General features: G+C 34.2%; 1 protein-coding gene across 5 annotated transcripts in view; it reads right to left on the reverse strand.

Annotated features, from left to right (window-relative positions):
- The window catches only part of RAP1GDS1 (Rap1 GTPase-GDP dissociation stimulator 1), a 258664-nt gene that overhangs the window by 92553 nt on the left and 150124 nt on the right, over window positions 1–15987 (reverse strand). For all 5 annotated transcript variants that reach the window (XM_067736915.1, XM_067736914.1, XM_067736911.1 and 2 more), the window contains exons 3-4: window positions 4619–4741; window positions 1772–1897 (exon numbers count right to left, since the gene is read on the reverse strand). In XM_067736915.1, the coding sequence (XP_067593016.1) occupies window positions 1772–1897; window positions 4619–4739 (247 nt within the window). In that variant the 5' untranslated portion in view covers window positions 4740–4741. The remainder of the gene's footprint in view (window positions 1–1771; window positions 1898–4618; window positions 4742–15987) is intronic.

The raw sequence follows: 15987 nt of genomic DNA on the forward strand, positions 1-15987 counted from the left end.
AGTCACGAATAAATGAAACAAAAAATTAACTTCATAGCCTAAAGCATATCCACAGACTTTATACTGTATACAGAGTAAATGGATACGATAAACAGCATAATAATGGACTTCAGTTTCATCAAAATGATACTTATTAACTAGACATTTATTACACTAACTTCAAGGTTCTTTAGTGTATACAGGAAATAAAATTACTCTGTGCCCATAAAAATCATAGCAAGATGAGACAATAGATCACTATGGGTATTTCTTCCATTGTGCCAATATTAAGTGAAACTCTAGGACAAAAGTACTCAAAACAGATAATTCCTATGATGTTCAAACAACGCATAATTCAAGAATATCTAAACTGAACAAAGATTAAAGAATACTTTTGATAGCCTTAAATTCTAGTAATAAACACAGAAGATAAGAATAAAAAGAGTAATGACTATACTCTCCAAATACTTGCCATCAATCTTTGCCTATTACTCTGCAGGGGTCTATTAAATATACATTGTTAAAATTAATCATATAAAATACACATTCATTCTTGAAAGCTAACGTTAGAAGCTATAGTGTTTAATAAAAATCCTAAATATGAAAATGCAAGTTATAAACATAGAGCACTAGGATTTTATAAACAAAGCTAATACCCTAGGATAGTAAGAATTGGAATGAAGGCACAGATAGGTAAATTTATAAGCAGCATTAGGGACTGAAATTCTCCCATTAAAATTCACATTAAAAGACATCCCGTGTCCTCAGATATAATATATAATATTCCAGAAAAAGGAAAGAATAAATGAGGCTAGTCTTACCACCACTGCTACAGAGAAGTTATAACTGAAAGCTGTAGTTTCAATCTTTTTTTCTGCTTCTTTCTTTTATTATAAATAAATATGTTTATGACTTTATTTTGTCTGGCTTATATGCACAAATCACTTTTTGAAACACTGTGTATTATAAAAGAGCTATCTATGATTTTTGTACATAAACTCAATGGGGAAAATAAACAATAAAAGTTATCCTAGTTGTATAAATAGAACTAAATTCTTAGGAGACTTTAAAGGTGAATGTTAAAAAATGTGTTTTTGTCTCAGAAATCTAAGGAAAATCAGGATAAGCCTAATTAAACTGAATATACTCAAGATTTTTTTCTGTATTTTGTTTGCATATACGTGGGAAGGAAAAGTAGAAAATGTAAAAATTTTGCAATATCTATACCCATACCCAAGTTCTTGCTTTCTCTTTGCCTAGTAGAACAGTATATTATATAAAGTGGTGAGGATGACAATGACGTTATGACAAATAGGAATGGAATCAATGCAAGATGCAATAGGCCAATCTAGCTCTTGAGAAGATAATGGTTTTTATGAATGGCTTTACTGAATTGCAAGTAATTAAAAATGTATTTGGACAGACTTAGAAACTAAAAAATGTGTTCAGAAGTATTCTCATGCAGAGATGGTACTTCAATAAAACCTAATTGAAAAGATATATTTTTTCCCTAAAATTAAAAGCTCCAATTCTTAGAAAATGACTTATTTTCCTCTGAAAATATCATTTGTGATATGAGAAAAAGAATTCATTTCAGATAAGTCTTAGATAAAAGAATACTATGGCCCGAATTTCCATCGATTCAGCTACATAAGCAGAGCTAAGTCATACTGGCTCACATTAATGTCTTAGCCTAGAAAAGACAGTGCTAACACTAAAAGCAGAATTATTATGAAAATCGTAATTCTTAAACAAAAGTTTATAAGTGTACCATTGCTATTTCAACACTTACGGCTATCGTAACATATGTTTCCTAGAGCCCTGCCAGTTTGAAGCAGCACTTCCTGGTCTTTGCTATTTAGCAGCTGCACCAGTGGTGAAATTAATCCTGCATCCACACATGGAATTCGCATAAATTCTGAAAAGAAGAACATATTTAATTAAAAATATAAAGATTCTCAATTACATAAAAAACCTCCCTTAATAAAATAAATATATAATATGAAAATGTTTAAGATGGCTTACTATCTGAAGAATACATTTCTGTCTAAAAGTACCATTACAACCCTACTAAATACTTCATGAAATAAGTACACAAAAATGAGTGGGGTCATATTTTTCTTTGCTGATAGTCTCTACCATAAACCAAAAGAATTTTTCATTAACTTTCATTATACCTAATTTATCACTATCTTCTTATACCTGGATGTTATAAGAGGAGGAAGGTGGAGGGGGGAGGGGGGGAGGAGATGGAGGAGGGGAATAAGATGTAAAGGTTTTGTTTGCTTTCACACATTTTCAACTTCAGTTATCAGCATTGTAGACACATAACAGTACCTCGTTTCAGAAATTTGTTGTTGTTGTTGTTATTATTATTATTAGACACTCTGAGAGTACAATTCTAAAAAGGAAGAAATATTCAGATACTTCCTCTTTTACTTATTTTTCCTTTGCCTCAAATCCATCTTAAATCTGTTATACAGGGGAACACTTTATTTAAAAGATATCAAAATCTTTTACTGCAATTTATGGTCATAGCTATGCTCCCACGTTAAACTTGCCCCTGGAACTTCTTACTAATACTCTGGATTTTGAACATCAGCACATAGTCAGGTACGCTAATATTTAGAGAGTTCCTTTTGTATGTACAAATTTAACCATAATTATATTTTATAATTAATCCAAATCTAACAAGTATATGCTAACACTTCTCTTCTATTATTATATAACGTGCACAGCAGAGTGACGATGAACAGATCAACTTCCAATTTCTTTTTTTCTCCGGTTCACACAATCTTCTTTCATTGTCAAGTTTCTAACCAGAAGAAATATAAGGCTAGTTAATATCTCTGTTGGGTCATGTTGCATTTCTGAAGATATTTATTTAAAAAGAAAGACTCTAATCCACTTTCTCAGCCAGTCACTTAAAAAAGAAACAATGTGACGATTAAGCAGTAAACAACCATTTAAATGGATCCCATTTATTTTAACCAGTAGGGATTAGTGGCATGCCCTTAACAAGCCTCTGATTAAAAGTATAAATGCTATAAATTATGTCTTTAAAACATAGTTGTCATCTACTAGAGTGTAACTAGAAGCAACCTCTAGCAGCAGAGTTATCATGCAACTGTGACCAAGTATTATAAGGATTGATACTATTAAGTAATAAGATCATATAGGAATGGCAAGCCATTTCAAAAAAAAAATCTATTCAAAATTTCTCAATCTATGTTATGTGTGTGTGCTCATTCTTAAGAAAAAAAGTTTTAAGATAAAAATTGATTTCTGGAAACTATACTGTGTTTCTAATGAAGTTAAAAATAAATTACTTGATCTTAAAAATCAAGCTGCTTTGCATCTAAGAAGATTTAGATAGTGGTTGCTCTAAGTTAACAAACAATATCTGAAGGGGTTTCATTTTCAAACTAGATCTGCTTCAGGAGTTCTTTGTTGTCCCAAGGTGATCCCTATCTATTCAGAGCAGTTCAAATCTTCTTGAAGTACACTAAATGCTCCAGACCACTAGGAATCTCTGAACATTTATGACCAGCTCAACTCCAGAGCACAGCATAATGATTATAAATTACAATAGCTTAGATGTACATACAAACAATAGATGGTCAGTTTTCATTAACAACCAAAAAATGATTTACCAATATTGGAATTTGGAAAGATATTTTGAGCACCTCTAAACAAATGAAAAAATTTCATGGCAATTCTTTCTGGTAACACACATATGAACAAGTTGTTTTACTGGGCTAAAAACATACTTTACAATGCCACCTGCCACAGTGATTCCACAATGTATAAAATTGTGTAAAACTGAAGCCAGAATTTTAAAGTTTCTTTTTTTAAAGTATAATATATGCAACTTACTAAAATAAAAGAACTAAAAATAATATCAAACTTTGACAAACTGAGGCATACTAATGGTATTACATTTAGCATGGCCTCCCCTTTTGCTTAAAAACTGCTTTAAGAAGTCAGTGTTTTTCTCAAATTGACTAAACTAAAATCATACACAAATATTTCTGCTACAAAATAATTCTTCCAAAGAATCCCCTCTCACTGGATATAAACCATATATAATGGGACGGCTATTTTATAATCTATGCTTTGCTGTCATTACATGGAAACCTAAGAAATAAATGTTTCTCATGAAGATGAATTCAGAAACCAGTATGTATTCCGACTACACTGTTGCAGTCAAGTGCCAACGTCAGTAGGTCAGACTAAAAAGAAAAAAACAGTGAGTATATCTGGATATAACACAAACCAACGTATACACTGAAAAAGGGTAAGCTCTCCTGTGACAATGAAGACGAATGACTCAGTGGCAGCTCAAGAATCCTGTAACCAAAGCAATAAATGATACAGGTACAGGACTAGCAGTGCTGTTCTTTAATTCTACTCTGAAGGAATGGAATAGCAAATGGGAAATGTACGAATAGAATGACTATAATGATAGTCATTTTAAACAACATTTCATTACGTGAAAAAAGTCAAAGAAAAGAAAAACAGAAAGAAAGTAAAAAGGTCTAATCTACAAAATTAAAACATAAATTAATAAAACATACTGACAGGTAGGGTGTAAAACTGAAGATGTTCCCAGCAGAAAAGTTCTTGAGGAAAACCTCACCATTTTTGGCTATTTCTGCTATGATGTTAGCTACTTTGGCTGTGCAGGAAGACTGTGGAACCAACAGACTTGCAAACAGTTGAAGTATTCCACTTCCTTGGATTTTTTCACTTGTTTCCATATCTGAAAGAGATACATACAAAGAGCTTCAGTGAACATCTTCAACACTAACACTGACAACTTCATTTACAATAAATTCTTTCTTTAAGAATTTTCACCATCCATAATAGAAACAGTTCATTATATATCAAAATGTGTATATTTATATAAAATTACCTTCAGTTCCACAAGCTGCTTTTATGTTCAGTTTTTATCTATGCAAAACACTTTCTAATACAATCTTTTCTAAATCTACAGATTATAAAGGAATCCTTTCTGAATATACCATTTGCATACCAAATTTACTTCTCAATGTTATTTCCAACACTGTCTATTCAGAGTAGGAATGCTTTACTTTCTACTTCCCTTCTGAATTCTCTAACAGTGTGTTATTAATACATGTGAATTCTATGATTACCTGTAATGCTTCAGCAATTAAAAAAATAAGTGGCAACTAAATGTGCTAAAAACTCACCTCGTATCATTTTATATGGAGTGATAGAAGAGACTATTCAGTTCCGTATGATTACTATGTTTCTCACACAGCTTATTCAAACCACCACTAATGAGAAAGGGAAACAGTCAACAGCAATAAGGCCATGGTATTTAGAACTCTATATGGTGATATAGAAATTCAAGAAGACCTACTTCTTTCCTTTTCTTTCCATCTTTGTTAAAATACAAATAAAGAGCCTTTGTATGAAATCAAGCTGCTTCATGTAAAAAGCATGACCTATTAAAATAAAAAACAGGAACACCTGGAATGATGATGGAAATAAAGACAAGCTCAAGGAAACAAAATTTAAAATCACTATTTGGCTCTTAACAACGAAGAGGAATGGCATTGTTTAAAAACAGGGAGCTATAAGGCTCATTAAGACATTCTATTTAAATTTATTTCTATGTGTAGCTCCTCTATATCCTTTACATCCTTTGGTTATACAAACAAACAAGAGAACGCTAACGATTTCTTGTTAAGTAAATGGCAGCTGCTCTGATCAACAGAGAGTAGGGAATCATTTTTAATAATTTGAGAAAGTCTACAAAAAATTATCTATTTCTTTATAGTAAGCGCTGATTAGGGCTTCCCTGGTGGCGCAGTGGTTGAGAGTCCGCCTGCCGATGCAGGGGACGCGGGTTCGTGCCCCAGTCTGGGAAGATCCCACATGCCGCGGAGTGGCTAGGCCCGTGAGCCATGGCCGCTGAGCCTGCGCGTCCGGAGCCTGTGCTCCGCAACGGGAGAAGCCACAACAGTGAGAGGCCCGCGTACCGCAAAAAAACACAATCTCTTCATATAGTAAGCGCTGATTGTTTAGCTCAGTGTTTTTCAAACTGTGGGTCCCAATCCATTAAGAACCCTGAAATCAATCTGGTGAGCAAGGACCAGCAATTTCTTAAAAAGAGAAATAGAATCAACAATATCCACAACAACAACAAAAGAATAGAAAAAAATTCTTTTGCGGACAGTAAGGTAAAACACTGAGTGAAACACATGCACATGTAACTGTATGTGTGTGCTTACTGAATGTAAAATGTACCACTAATCGTAGATTCTGGTCAAAAAGTTAAAAAGCAATGTTCTGTGTAACCCAGGACTAGCCAAGATTCTGGGTTAAAGAGGTATAACACTCTTAACATTATCAGAAGACGCTGGAATTGTTGAATGGCTGAAGCAATAGAAAATTATATGGAAAATTATTTATAAATTTGTAAAAATTGAAAATTGTAAAAGTTCCATGGATTTGTTATCTTAAAAACATTTCTTTGCAATTACTGCAGTTACTTGGGTATATGTGCATGTTTATATATGACATTAGTACAAAAGATCAAGTAATCAAAATTAGTCAATGTTGAAACTCCATGCATTTCCTTTTCCATAAGCCTAGTACACTTTAATACAGCTAATACTATTTTGGTTTTCTTACATTTTATGTACTGTAATAAAAAAGGATATTTTGGAGATACTTTAAAACAGCGCTTTTTATTAGGTGAAGAAACAGAAGCCCAGAAAGATAAAGTAAACTTGTCTAAAGTCACCAATAATCATAGAGCATGAAGAGCAAATTCAGATTCTACTACACTAACAATTCAACATGTGTATCACCTGGCAACCACTGGTGTTATTTTTTAGAACAGAAAACTTACTTAAGCATAAGTAAATGAAATTTGTCTTTCTGTACGCTGCTACTCACTGGTTTCTCACAATTCAGATTATTACAAATGTAAAGTACACATGACAGAACATAAACACAGGAGCTGTCCTTTCAGCAAGCGCATTTATAAAATACAATGTGGCTTTTCACTTTTACTTTGTTTCTTGGATTAAAAAATACATTTTTAAGGTACCACCTGAAAATCTGACACCAAGTTTCTGTTAATTATTATTATCATTATTATTCTTTCTAGCAAGAAGTCAAAAGAACTGAACTGTTTGCCATGTTAAAATTCTTCCTTTTCTGACCACTGCTACAACGGTAGGACACTGGGGTTGACTGCCCCAGGGGTCTTGTCCCACCATCTGCTGGTGCTAGGATGACAGCAAGAATCTGGCATGAGGGATGAATCATGATTAGATGTGAAGCTGAGGCATTTGTGTGTGTGGAGGCGAGCAGTTAACTGCAAATCACCCAGGCACGTCTCACTTTAACTATAACTAAAAAAATGGCTTAACATCAGAGCTGAATGTCAGGGGCACAGGGAAAAAAAGAAAACAAAGCAATACAAGACTCTTGCACTCTGATGAGTTTCCATGGATTACAATCCAGGGAACTGGGAAAACAATTATAATAAGATGAATCAAGATTTGGGAATAGTATTTTTTTAATACTATTGTCAGAGAAATAAAAGGGAAAATATAATCTGGTTTTTCACATAAATCTGATTTACAATTTAGAAAAATCGAAAAGGAATTCTATTTACTTGCTAGCATGTGGATTTATATATAGGTTTAGAACTTAAACAGCTGGGAATTATCTTCTTTCGTTTGTCATGAAAACATAAAGGGCCAAATACTGCTTTTCATTAAAATGCCACTATCCAATAAACAATTACAAAGTTTCAGCCTCATTTCATATATGCTTTCTACACTGGCATTCTACTGCATCTCACAATGTGTATCTGTGAACTAAACATGTTCACAGATATCTGTGAGCACTGCTGAAATGATTTTAAGAGAGCATTAAGAAGGCGTCAGTGGTGGTGTTTGCAGGTCTAAATGAATGACTGCTTGTAAAAAGAAATCATGTGTTGTGATCAGGAGTCCTAAAAAAAAAAAAAGGCAGACTTTTCATTATCTTTAGCCATACTACTACTGACATTGGAACTATACCCATTTTAAATATTTGCAGGAATCAATTCCACTTCTTTCTCCCCCTTCACATTTAGGTGCAGTCATAAAAGCGTTTGAGTATGCCTACAAATTATAGGCAGCTGGCAGTCCTTGAATTTTGAAGGACCCATACATGAAGGGCAGTTGCTACTCTAAAATAATATCTGTGGAGCTATGGCAGGAGTCATATCCATTAGAGTAGCCCTTGCAGTTCTGCAAGCACTCATTCTGTCTCTGCAGTCCTATGTCCACACCCCACCTGACCTCCTGGTGGCAAGGAGCAGCTTCGTTATGAAACTGCCAGGGACAGAAAGAAAAAGAAAACTGGGCAATTGGGTCAGAGAAACTTGAAAGAAGAGTAAATCAAGAAGCTGTGCTACAATGCTATAGGGAGAGGAGAAGTTAAAGCACAATTCATAGAATTTCTCAAGACCAATAACCCAGGAGAAGACAGAGAATGGGTGGAATAGGAATGGGAATTTAAGATATGGCTCGAAAAATGCTAAAGTTCCCAACAAAGCTGCCAAGTAAATACATTAAAATGATTGGCTTTACAGTTAAATATCAAGAGCAGGTTTTCAGGTATGCTGCTATAAGCTGAATTTATGATGTTATGTTGGCATATAGGCTTTATGAGGAGAAACTAATGAAGAGCATTTGATAGCCAATTTACAGTAAACTCCAAATTAGAAAAACAAAAATAATGACTGTTATTACTGTGACTCCATTAGATTAAAAATGTACTTGGATTATTTACTTCTAGTTATGAGAACAATAAAGAATTGCTATTTTTACTTATATTATATGTCCAAGGATCCTCGTGACTGACTGTGAAGAGAAGACTCAGATTTGGGATTGACTGCAAGGACAAGGAATATGACTCCAGGGCTGTGTGTGTATCGTTGTCTCTGGGGAACTATTTATTTCTCAAGGGGTAGATTTTTAGAATAGGGTGTAACAAGAGATCTGGCCCTGTGCCTGGGAGATCTGATCGAAATCCAAGGTTTCATTTCCTACCACACAGACGCGCCCCAAATCCTCTCTCCCTTTATCCAAAGGAAAACAAAGCATGTGCGCTTGGATATACAATAAATACCTCAAATTTATCATTTCCAAAGTCCAATTTACTCTGTTCCTTTCCTTTCATTTTAGTCTCTATTGCAGTTAATGGCAGGGAACCCATCTAAGCCAGAAGCCCTAGAATGATTATAAATTTTTCTTTTAGTAAATGCCTTGCTACCGCCCATGTTAATCAGAAAGTACTGTAAGTTCTGTAGATTCCATCTGACTAGCATCTTGTGCATCTATCCTTTCCTTGTTACATTCGTGCTACTTCCAGTTCTCAATTCTGACCTTTATTAAATGCAACAGCCTCCTCAAGAGTCTCCCTAACTCCAGCCTCCTCTGCAACTGTCATCTACATTGACAGCAGAATAAGCTTCTGGAAATACAAATTTTATGTCACTCTCCTACTTTAAATCTTTAAATGATCGTCTATAAGTTTTAATTAAACATTCAAGCACATCCATGACATTTATATTTCCCAACCATATCTCCTGATACTCCTCCATTGATATCCTACATTCTAGCCACACTAAATTGCTTACAGAAATCTAAATTAATCATTTTATTTCATACTTTCTTACTGCATTTGTTCCCTCTCTGAAATGCCACACCCACACCACCACTATAGCTAATTCCTACACAGAGGCATAGTGTCCTCATTTAAAGGCACCTGACTGAGAGCCATTTAAACTTTTAAAGATACCTGACTACCATAAAAACTCATTTTTTAAAACAGACATGTGACACAGGCATGATAGGTTATGTTTTCTTCATACTACAAATAAAGCTATATGATTATATTGGAAAAGCAATAAGAAACCAATTTTTCTGATTCCTAGTCCAGTGCTCTTCCTAACACAACTGTTAATTTAGAAGATATATAGTGCTAACAATACCTTGACCAGATTCACCAAGTTATTACGTGACAAATATTTTTATTTAACATATTTTTCAGAAGTAAGAACTAAACTAAGACAACTGGGTAAGAAAGGGATGCACAGTATTTTGAGATAGATAAATTGACTCAGTGATTGAAGGAGAGAAAGGGAACTGTGTACAGAGAAAGTGAAACAGGTTTAAAATATATTTAAAACACAGAAGAGGACTATACTGGGTATAAGATTAAAGGGCCTGATAAATGAGAAATTAATGTTTCTAAAAGAAAATGGAAGTATATGGGGGGTTGTTATAAAATGCTTTTTCTTTCACTGATGAGAATCTTTTTCCCGCAATAAAGATTTTAAGCAAATAAAAGGAACATGAAGTACAGGAAAGAAAAGGCTGGATATAGTCATGAAAAGAAACAGGGCAGAACAAAGACCCATTTGCACAATGACTCACCATCAGAAAGAGGTCTTACTAAAAGATTAAGTTGTGAGAGTCATTTATAAAATTACAATAAATGATTTTGACAGTTTTGCAGTCATTTCAATTCCAGGGATAATGTAAGCTGTGGGAGTTGGAGAAGTTATGTATTTGGAAATCACTAGAATGAGCAGGGAGATCTGCTAGTCTGACTATTTTCCTTAAACTTACCACCAACTAGGTCAGTTGCTAAAAACTGAGTTGGTTAAAAAATAAAAGAAAGATATTTGCTGAGAAATACCCGGAGGAACCGTGCTAATGATTGTGGTAAAAGCAGAGTATATAACTAGAATCGTTCAACTCTAAGTTCACAGTAATTACTGAAAACGTGGTCCCTACGGTAAACGTGGATTTCCTCACTTCATACTAAGAGAACGAGGACATAGTAAAACACAGTGAAGGAATATTTTTAGTAAAAGATCTATCTCCATCCTGTGAAACACCTTGGGGAAAAATATGAAGTAAACAAAGCTAAAGAGATTGGCATCTGTAGGTCACAGGGCAGTCTTCATGTAGGGATTAATGACCTTACAAAAATAGACCCCAGAGAGATGCCATGCTTCTTCCACCATGTGCGGTTCCAGTGAAAAGACAGCGGTCTATGAATCGGAGAGCAGGCCCTCACCAGAATCTGCTGGTGCCTTGGTCTTGGACTTCCCAGCCACCAGAAGTGTGAGGAATACCACCTAGTCCAGGCTATTTTGTTATAGCAGCCCACGCGGACTAAGACGTATGGCATAAAAGTCCTTTCATAATTTGACCCCTACTCCCTTTCCAGTTTCAGTTTCTGATTGAACTAGGTTTCTTCCCCACCACTGTGACATTGTATATGTTGCCTCCATTGCTTGGGATGTTCTTCCCATAATCCTTGTGCCCTCACATTACCTGGGTAAAGTACACTGTATTTTCAAAATCCAGCATTCCCTGATCCTGCTTATCAAATTCACCCCTCTTCCCCAATATTCACACACAATGTTGTAATTGTTTCCAAGCTGTTAGAACCTATTTGGTAGCTGAAGACTTGGAGTAGATGAGATTATCCACAGAAGATGTCTTTTTACTGAGTCCCTACCACATTGGGAATATAAGCTAAAGGATACAAATCATATCCTCAGTGAGCTGTCTAGTAAGAGAAAGAGAGAGGTAAATAAATTACCACAATTCACTGTGACTGATAACACCATGGAGGTTACATACAATGTATAATGGGAAGCAGTCACAGTTCCATGAAGATCATAGAAATTTCCATAAACAAGGTAACATTTAAACTGAGTTCTGAAGCCCAATAAAGCATGTTCTAAGCAGAAAAAGGAGAAAAATTTATTCCACAAAGAAGGAACACATAAAAAGCACTACTATCTGAAGCTAGAGACCCTAAATTTGTAATAGCAACATTCTGTACCACTGGGTGATTTTTTTACCAGCAGCTGGAGGCTGCCAGAATTGAGAAGTGGAAAAGGTAGATGGCTGATATTATCTGAGGTTTGAAGAAAAGGTAGGTAAAAGGAGAAGAATAAGAGAATCCACCTATGAAACACCCATTTATCCATCAGAATCTAGGTGAAATGGCAGTCCCTCTGTGACACTCTGAAAGACTCTTACAACTATGAATTGAACCCAGTTCTCTGAACACTTTGTAATCAGCTCTATTATATAATGTGTTATACTGTATTAAAACTTATCTGTTACTTGTCTATCCAATCGCTCCAGGGCAAGGTACCAACTAATGCATGGTGGTACCCAATTAATGCTAGTTGAATAGAACTGCCCTGTGCTTAAGGAGTTTATAACTGAATAAAAAAAGGCATACACACATAATTAATATACACCGAAATAAGTTCAACTAGAGGGATGCATAAGCTGTCCTACAGAATACTAAAGATGGAGCAACTGAGTTACATTTATTAATGTTGTAGAAGTTGTAATTACTTTTAACAGAAAAGAAGATTGAGCTTATAAGGAGACTGTCTTATATTTTAAGAATTTTCTCATCAAGAATGGAAGTCTTTTTGGTAGCATTACCAATCGCTAGCTTATGCAGAGACTAAACTTTTCACTTTGCATTAAGCTAATCAGGTCTCAGATTACATTTTTTCAAAAGCAAACATATGCAAAAATGTTCTTGAAACTTCAGACATCATTTTAGAAACTACTTTGTTTTTATCTTATCCCTCCCACATGCACACATCAGAAAGAAAAGGTGATCAATACATAAGTAAGTTATTATGAGCAAAATGAAAACATTCTGTTTGCTCCTTTAGTACAAGGAGGAGAAAAGACGCGTAACGCTTAAATATGGGCAGAGAAAATTACCAGCATCTAAGTGAACTCACCTCAGAGAACACTGTGTGCTAAAACCCAGATGTCTCTTAAAAAAAAACCCCACTACTCTGCCTTTTGGAGTCTCAGTTTGGGGTTTATCACAACAAATACTAAAAAGCAGGTCATAAAATCAACCTTAGTCAAATCAACTAGACTTGCTTGTGGAAAGCTCTAATGTTAAGGGCATCATTCCTCACTAGCAGTTATCCCAACACATAACTATTATGCCACACAATTCATTTTGATATGTCATAGAATATAGAGTCCACTTGTGATGGTTACTTTTACATGACAACTTGATTGAGCCATGGTACCCAGGAATTTGGCCAAACATTATTCTGGAGGTTTTTGTAAGGGAGTTTTTGGATAAGATTAACATTTAAATCTGTACATTTTAAGCAAAGCAGATTGGCTTCTACAATGTGGGTAGACCTCATTCTATCAGCTGAATGTTTGAATAGAACAAAAGACTGACCACCCTGAACTCTTTCCCCCACGTGCCCTGGAGCAAGAGGAATGCTGCCAGCAGAGTAATTCACGTGCAGGGTCATGAAATCTCACATAGTATTCTGTACTACTGCTCCAACTCTGTATAACTAGAGTCAGAAAAGAAAAGTGACTTTGACTCTGTCTGAATGTGTTGGCTTTCTGAAATTTCAAGAAATTACACAATGCATTGTTTGTTTTTTAACTGGTAATAAAACAGCCAAAATTTCCAAGTGAAGGCATCTGACAACAGAAGGCACTGAATGCTACTAAATTCTAGTTAAAAAAAATTAGAGTATGAAGATTCTCTACATTACACAGTCCACTGTATGAATACCACCTAGAATATTATACCTAAACTCTATCTTACTAAGCACATGAAACGTTCACACTTTCTCAGTTATTGATGATTTTTGAGGAAAGAGGTTGTGTTTATTTTTACTTATTTGTTAATGTTTTTCTTTATTTTTGAAATAATTGATTTATAATATTATATTAGTTTTAGGTGACAACATAATGGTTCGATATTTTTATAGATTATAATCCATTTAAAGTTAGTACAAAACAATGACTACATTTCCCTGTGCTATACAATATATTCTTGTTGCTTATTTTATAAATAGTAATTTGTGTCTCTTAATCCCATACTCCTATCTTGTCATCCCCCGCGCTTCCCTCTCCCCACAGGTAATCACTAATTTGTTCTCTGTATCTGTGAGTCTGTTTCTGTTTTGTTATATTCATTCATTTGTTTTATTTCTTAGATTCCACATATAAGTGATAACAGAGTATTTGTCTTTCTATGTCTGACCTATTTCACTAAACATAACGCTCTCTAGGTCCATCCACGTTGTTGCAATGGCAGGATTTCATTCTTTTTTATAGCTGAGAATACTCTAGTGTGTGTATACATACACCACATCTTCTTATCCATTCAGCTGATGATGGGCACTTAGACTGCCTCCATATCTTGGCTACTGTAGATAATGCTGCTATGAACATTGGGGTGCATGTATCCCAATGATCCAGTGTTTTCTTCAGATATATACCCAGCAGTGGAATTGCTGGATAATATGGTAGTTCTATTTTTAGTTCTTTGAGGAACCTCCATACTGTTTTCCATAGTAGCTACACGAATTTACAATTCCACCAACAGTGTACTAGGGTTCCCTTTTCTCCACATCCTAGCTAACATTTGCTATTTGTAGACTTTTTGATGATAGCCATTTTGACAGGTGTGAGGTGGTATCTCATTGTGGTTTTGATTTTAGTTCTCTGATTAGTGATGCTAAGCATGTTTTCACGTACGTTTTGGCTAGCTGTATATCTTCTTTGGAAAAATGTCTATTCAGCTCTTCTGCTTGTTTTTAAATTGGGTTCTTGGTTGTTTTGATATTGAGTTGTATGTATAACTAGCAGTTATCCCAACTGGGATAACTGGGTTGTTTATATATTTTGGATATTAACCCCTTATCAGTCATATCTTTGCAAATATTTTCTCCCATTCAGTAGGTTGTCTTTTCGTTTTGTTGATGGCTTCCTTTGCTGTGTAAAAGCTTTTAAGGTAAATTAGGTCCCATTTGTTTATTTTTATTTCTTTTGCCTTAGGATACAGATCCAAAAAAATACTGCTAAGATTTATGTTGTGATTTGTTATAAGACAGTAAAATGACCATGAACCACACACAGTTAAGAATATGGTATATAATACTTTTGGCTTTAGTATTCTTCATCAAGATCTTACTGTACAGCAAATAAAAATAATATAGTATCTTACATCCAGTTAAAGAGATGTATAGCTGACTTAGCATACATTTCTTCAACTCTTTTTTAATATGCTTCTAAAAAGTGTTTCTTAATTTGGAACCTTTTCCACTTTCTGGCTATTCTTCCCTTACTCTCAATATTTCAAGCAAAGAGTTAACCTTTTACTCTCTATTTTGCCTTTAATGTTACTACTATTTTTCCTATTTCAACAATATTTGCAGTTGGTCATTAATATTCATATACATTCATAACTCAAAAACTGAAAATTGCAGTAGGTAATAAATGAGTAACAGTGAAAAGTGAAATAACTTTGCTTTTGTTTATTTACTTGGTATAAAAGATATTCACATGGTATGGCATCTCTTCCAGTTTTAACATAATAGATAAACTATAGGTTTATATTGATTAAGATTCATATAAAATCAAACCTCCAAAAGGAGAAAAATTTATTTCAATTACCTATTTTTCTGGCTAGTGTTTCTTTTTCTTCCTCTAAGCTAAATGTTAGAAATTTAAAAAATGATTATTAATGCCAAGTAATTAAAATATTTTTTAAATTTATAAAATAATTTATATTCATATTTCACTAAATCTTGACATACCAAAGTTCATATAACATTACAAATGTCTAAGAGGAATCTATGTAAAACTACACTGCATAAAACTACATGTAGAACTAAATTTATATCTATGTAAAACTATATTAAAATGAAGTAAGAAAAATAATAAGCAATCAAGTTCACACTGTCAGGGCTGAGTAATACAAACTAACAAAAAAAAGAATATCTCAATTTATAGCTATAAACATAATTCAAAGGCTGATATAATATAACCTTGTAATTGTAACCAAACAATTATCTGGTGGCAAAATTAATGCTCCACTGACTGTAGTTTTGAACCTTTGGGGGCTGTAAATTACTAAATTGAGAAATTTCCT

The sequence above is a fragment of the Pseudorca crassidens genome, chromosome 4, assembly GCF_039906515.1.
Source record: "Pseudorca crassidens isolate mPseCra1 chromosome 4, mPseCra1.hap1, whole genome shotgun sequence".
Lineage (NCBI taxonomy): Eukaryota > Metazoa > Chordata > Mammalia > Artiodactyla > Delphinidae > Pseudorca > Pseudorca crassidens.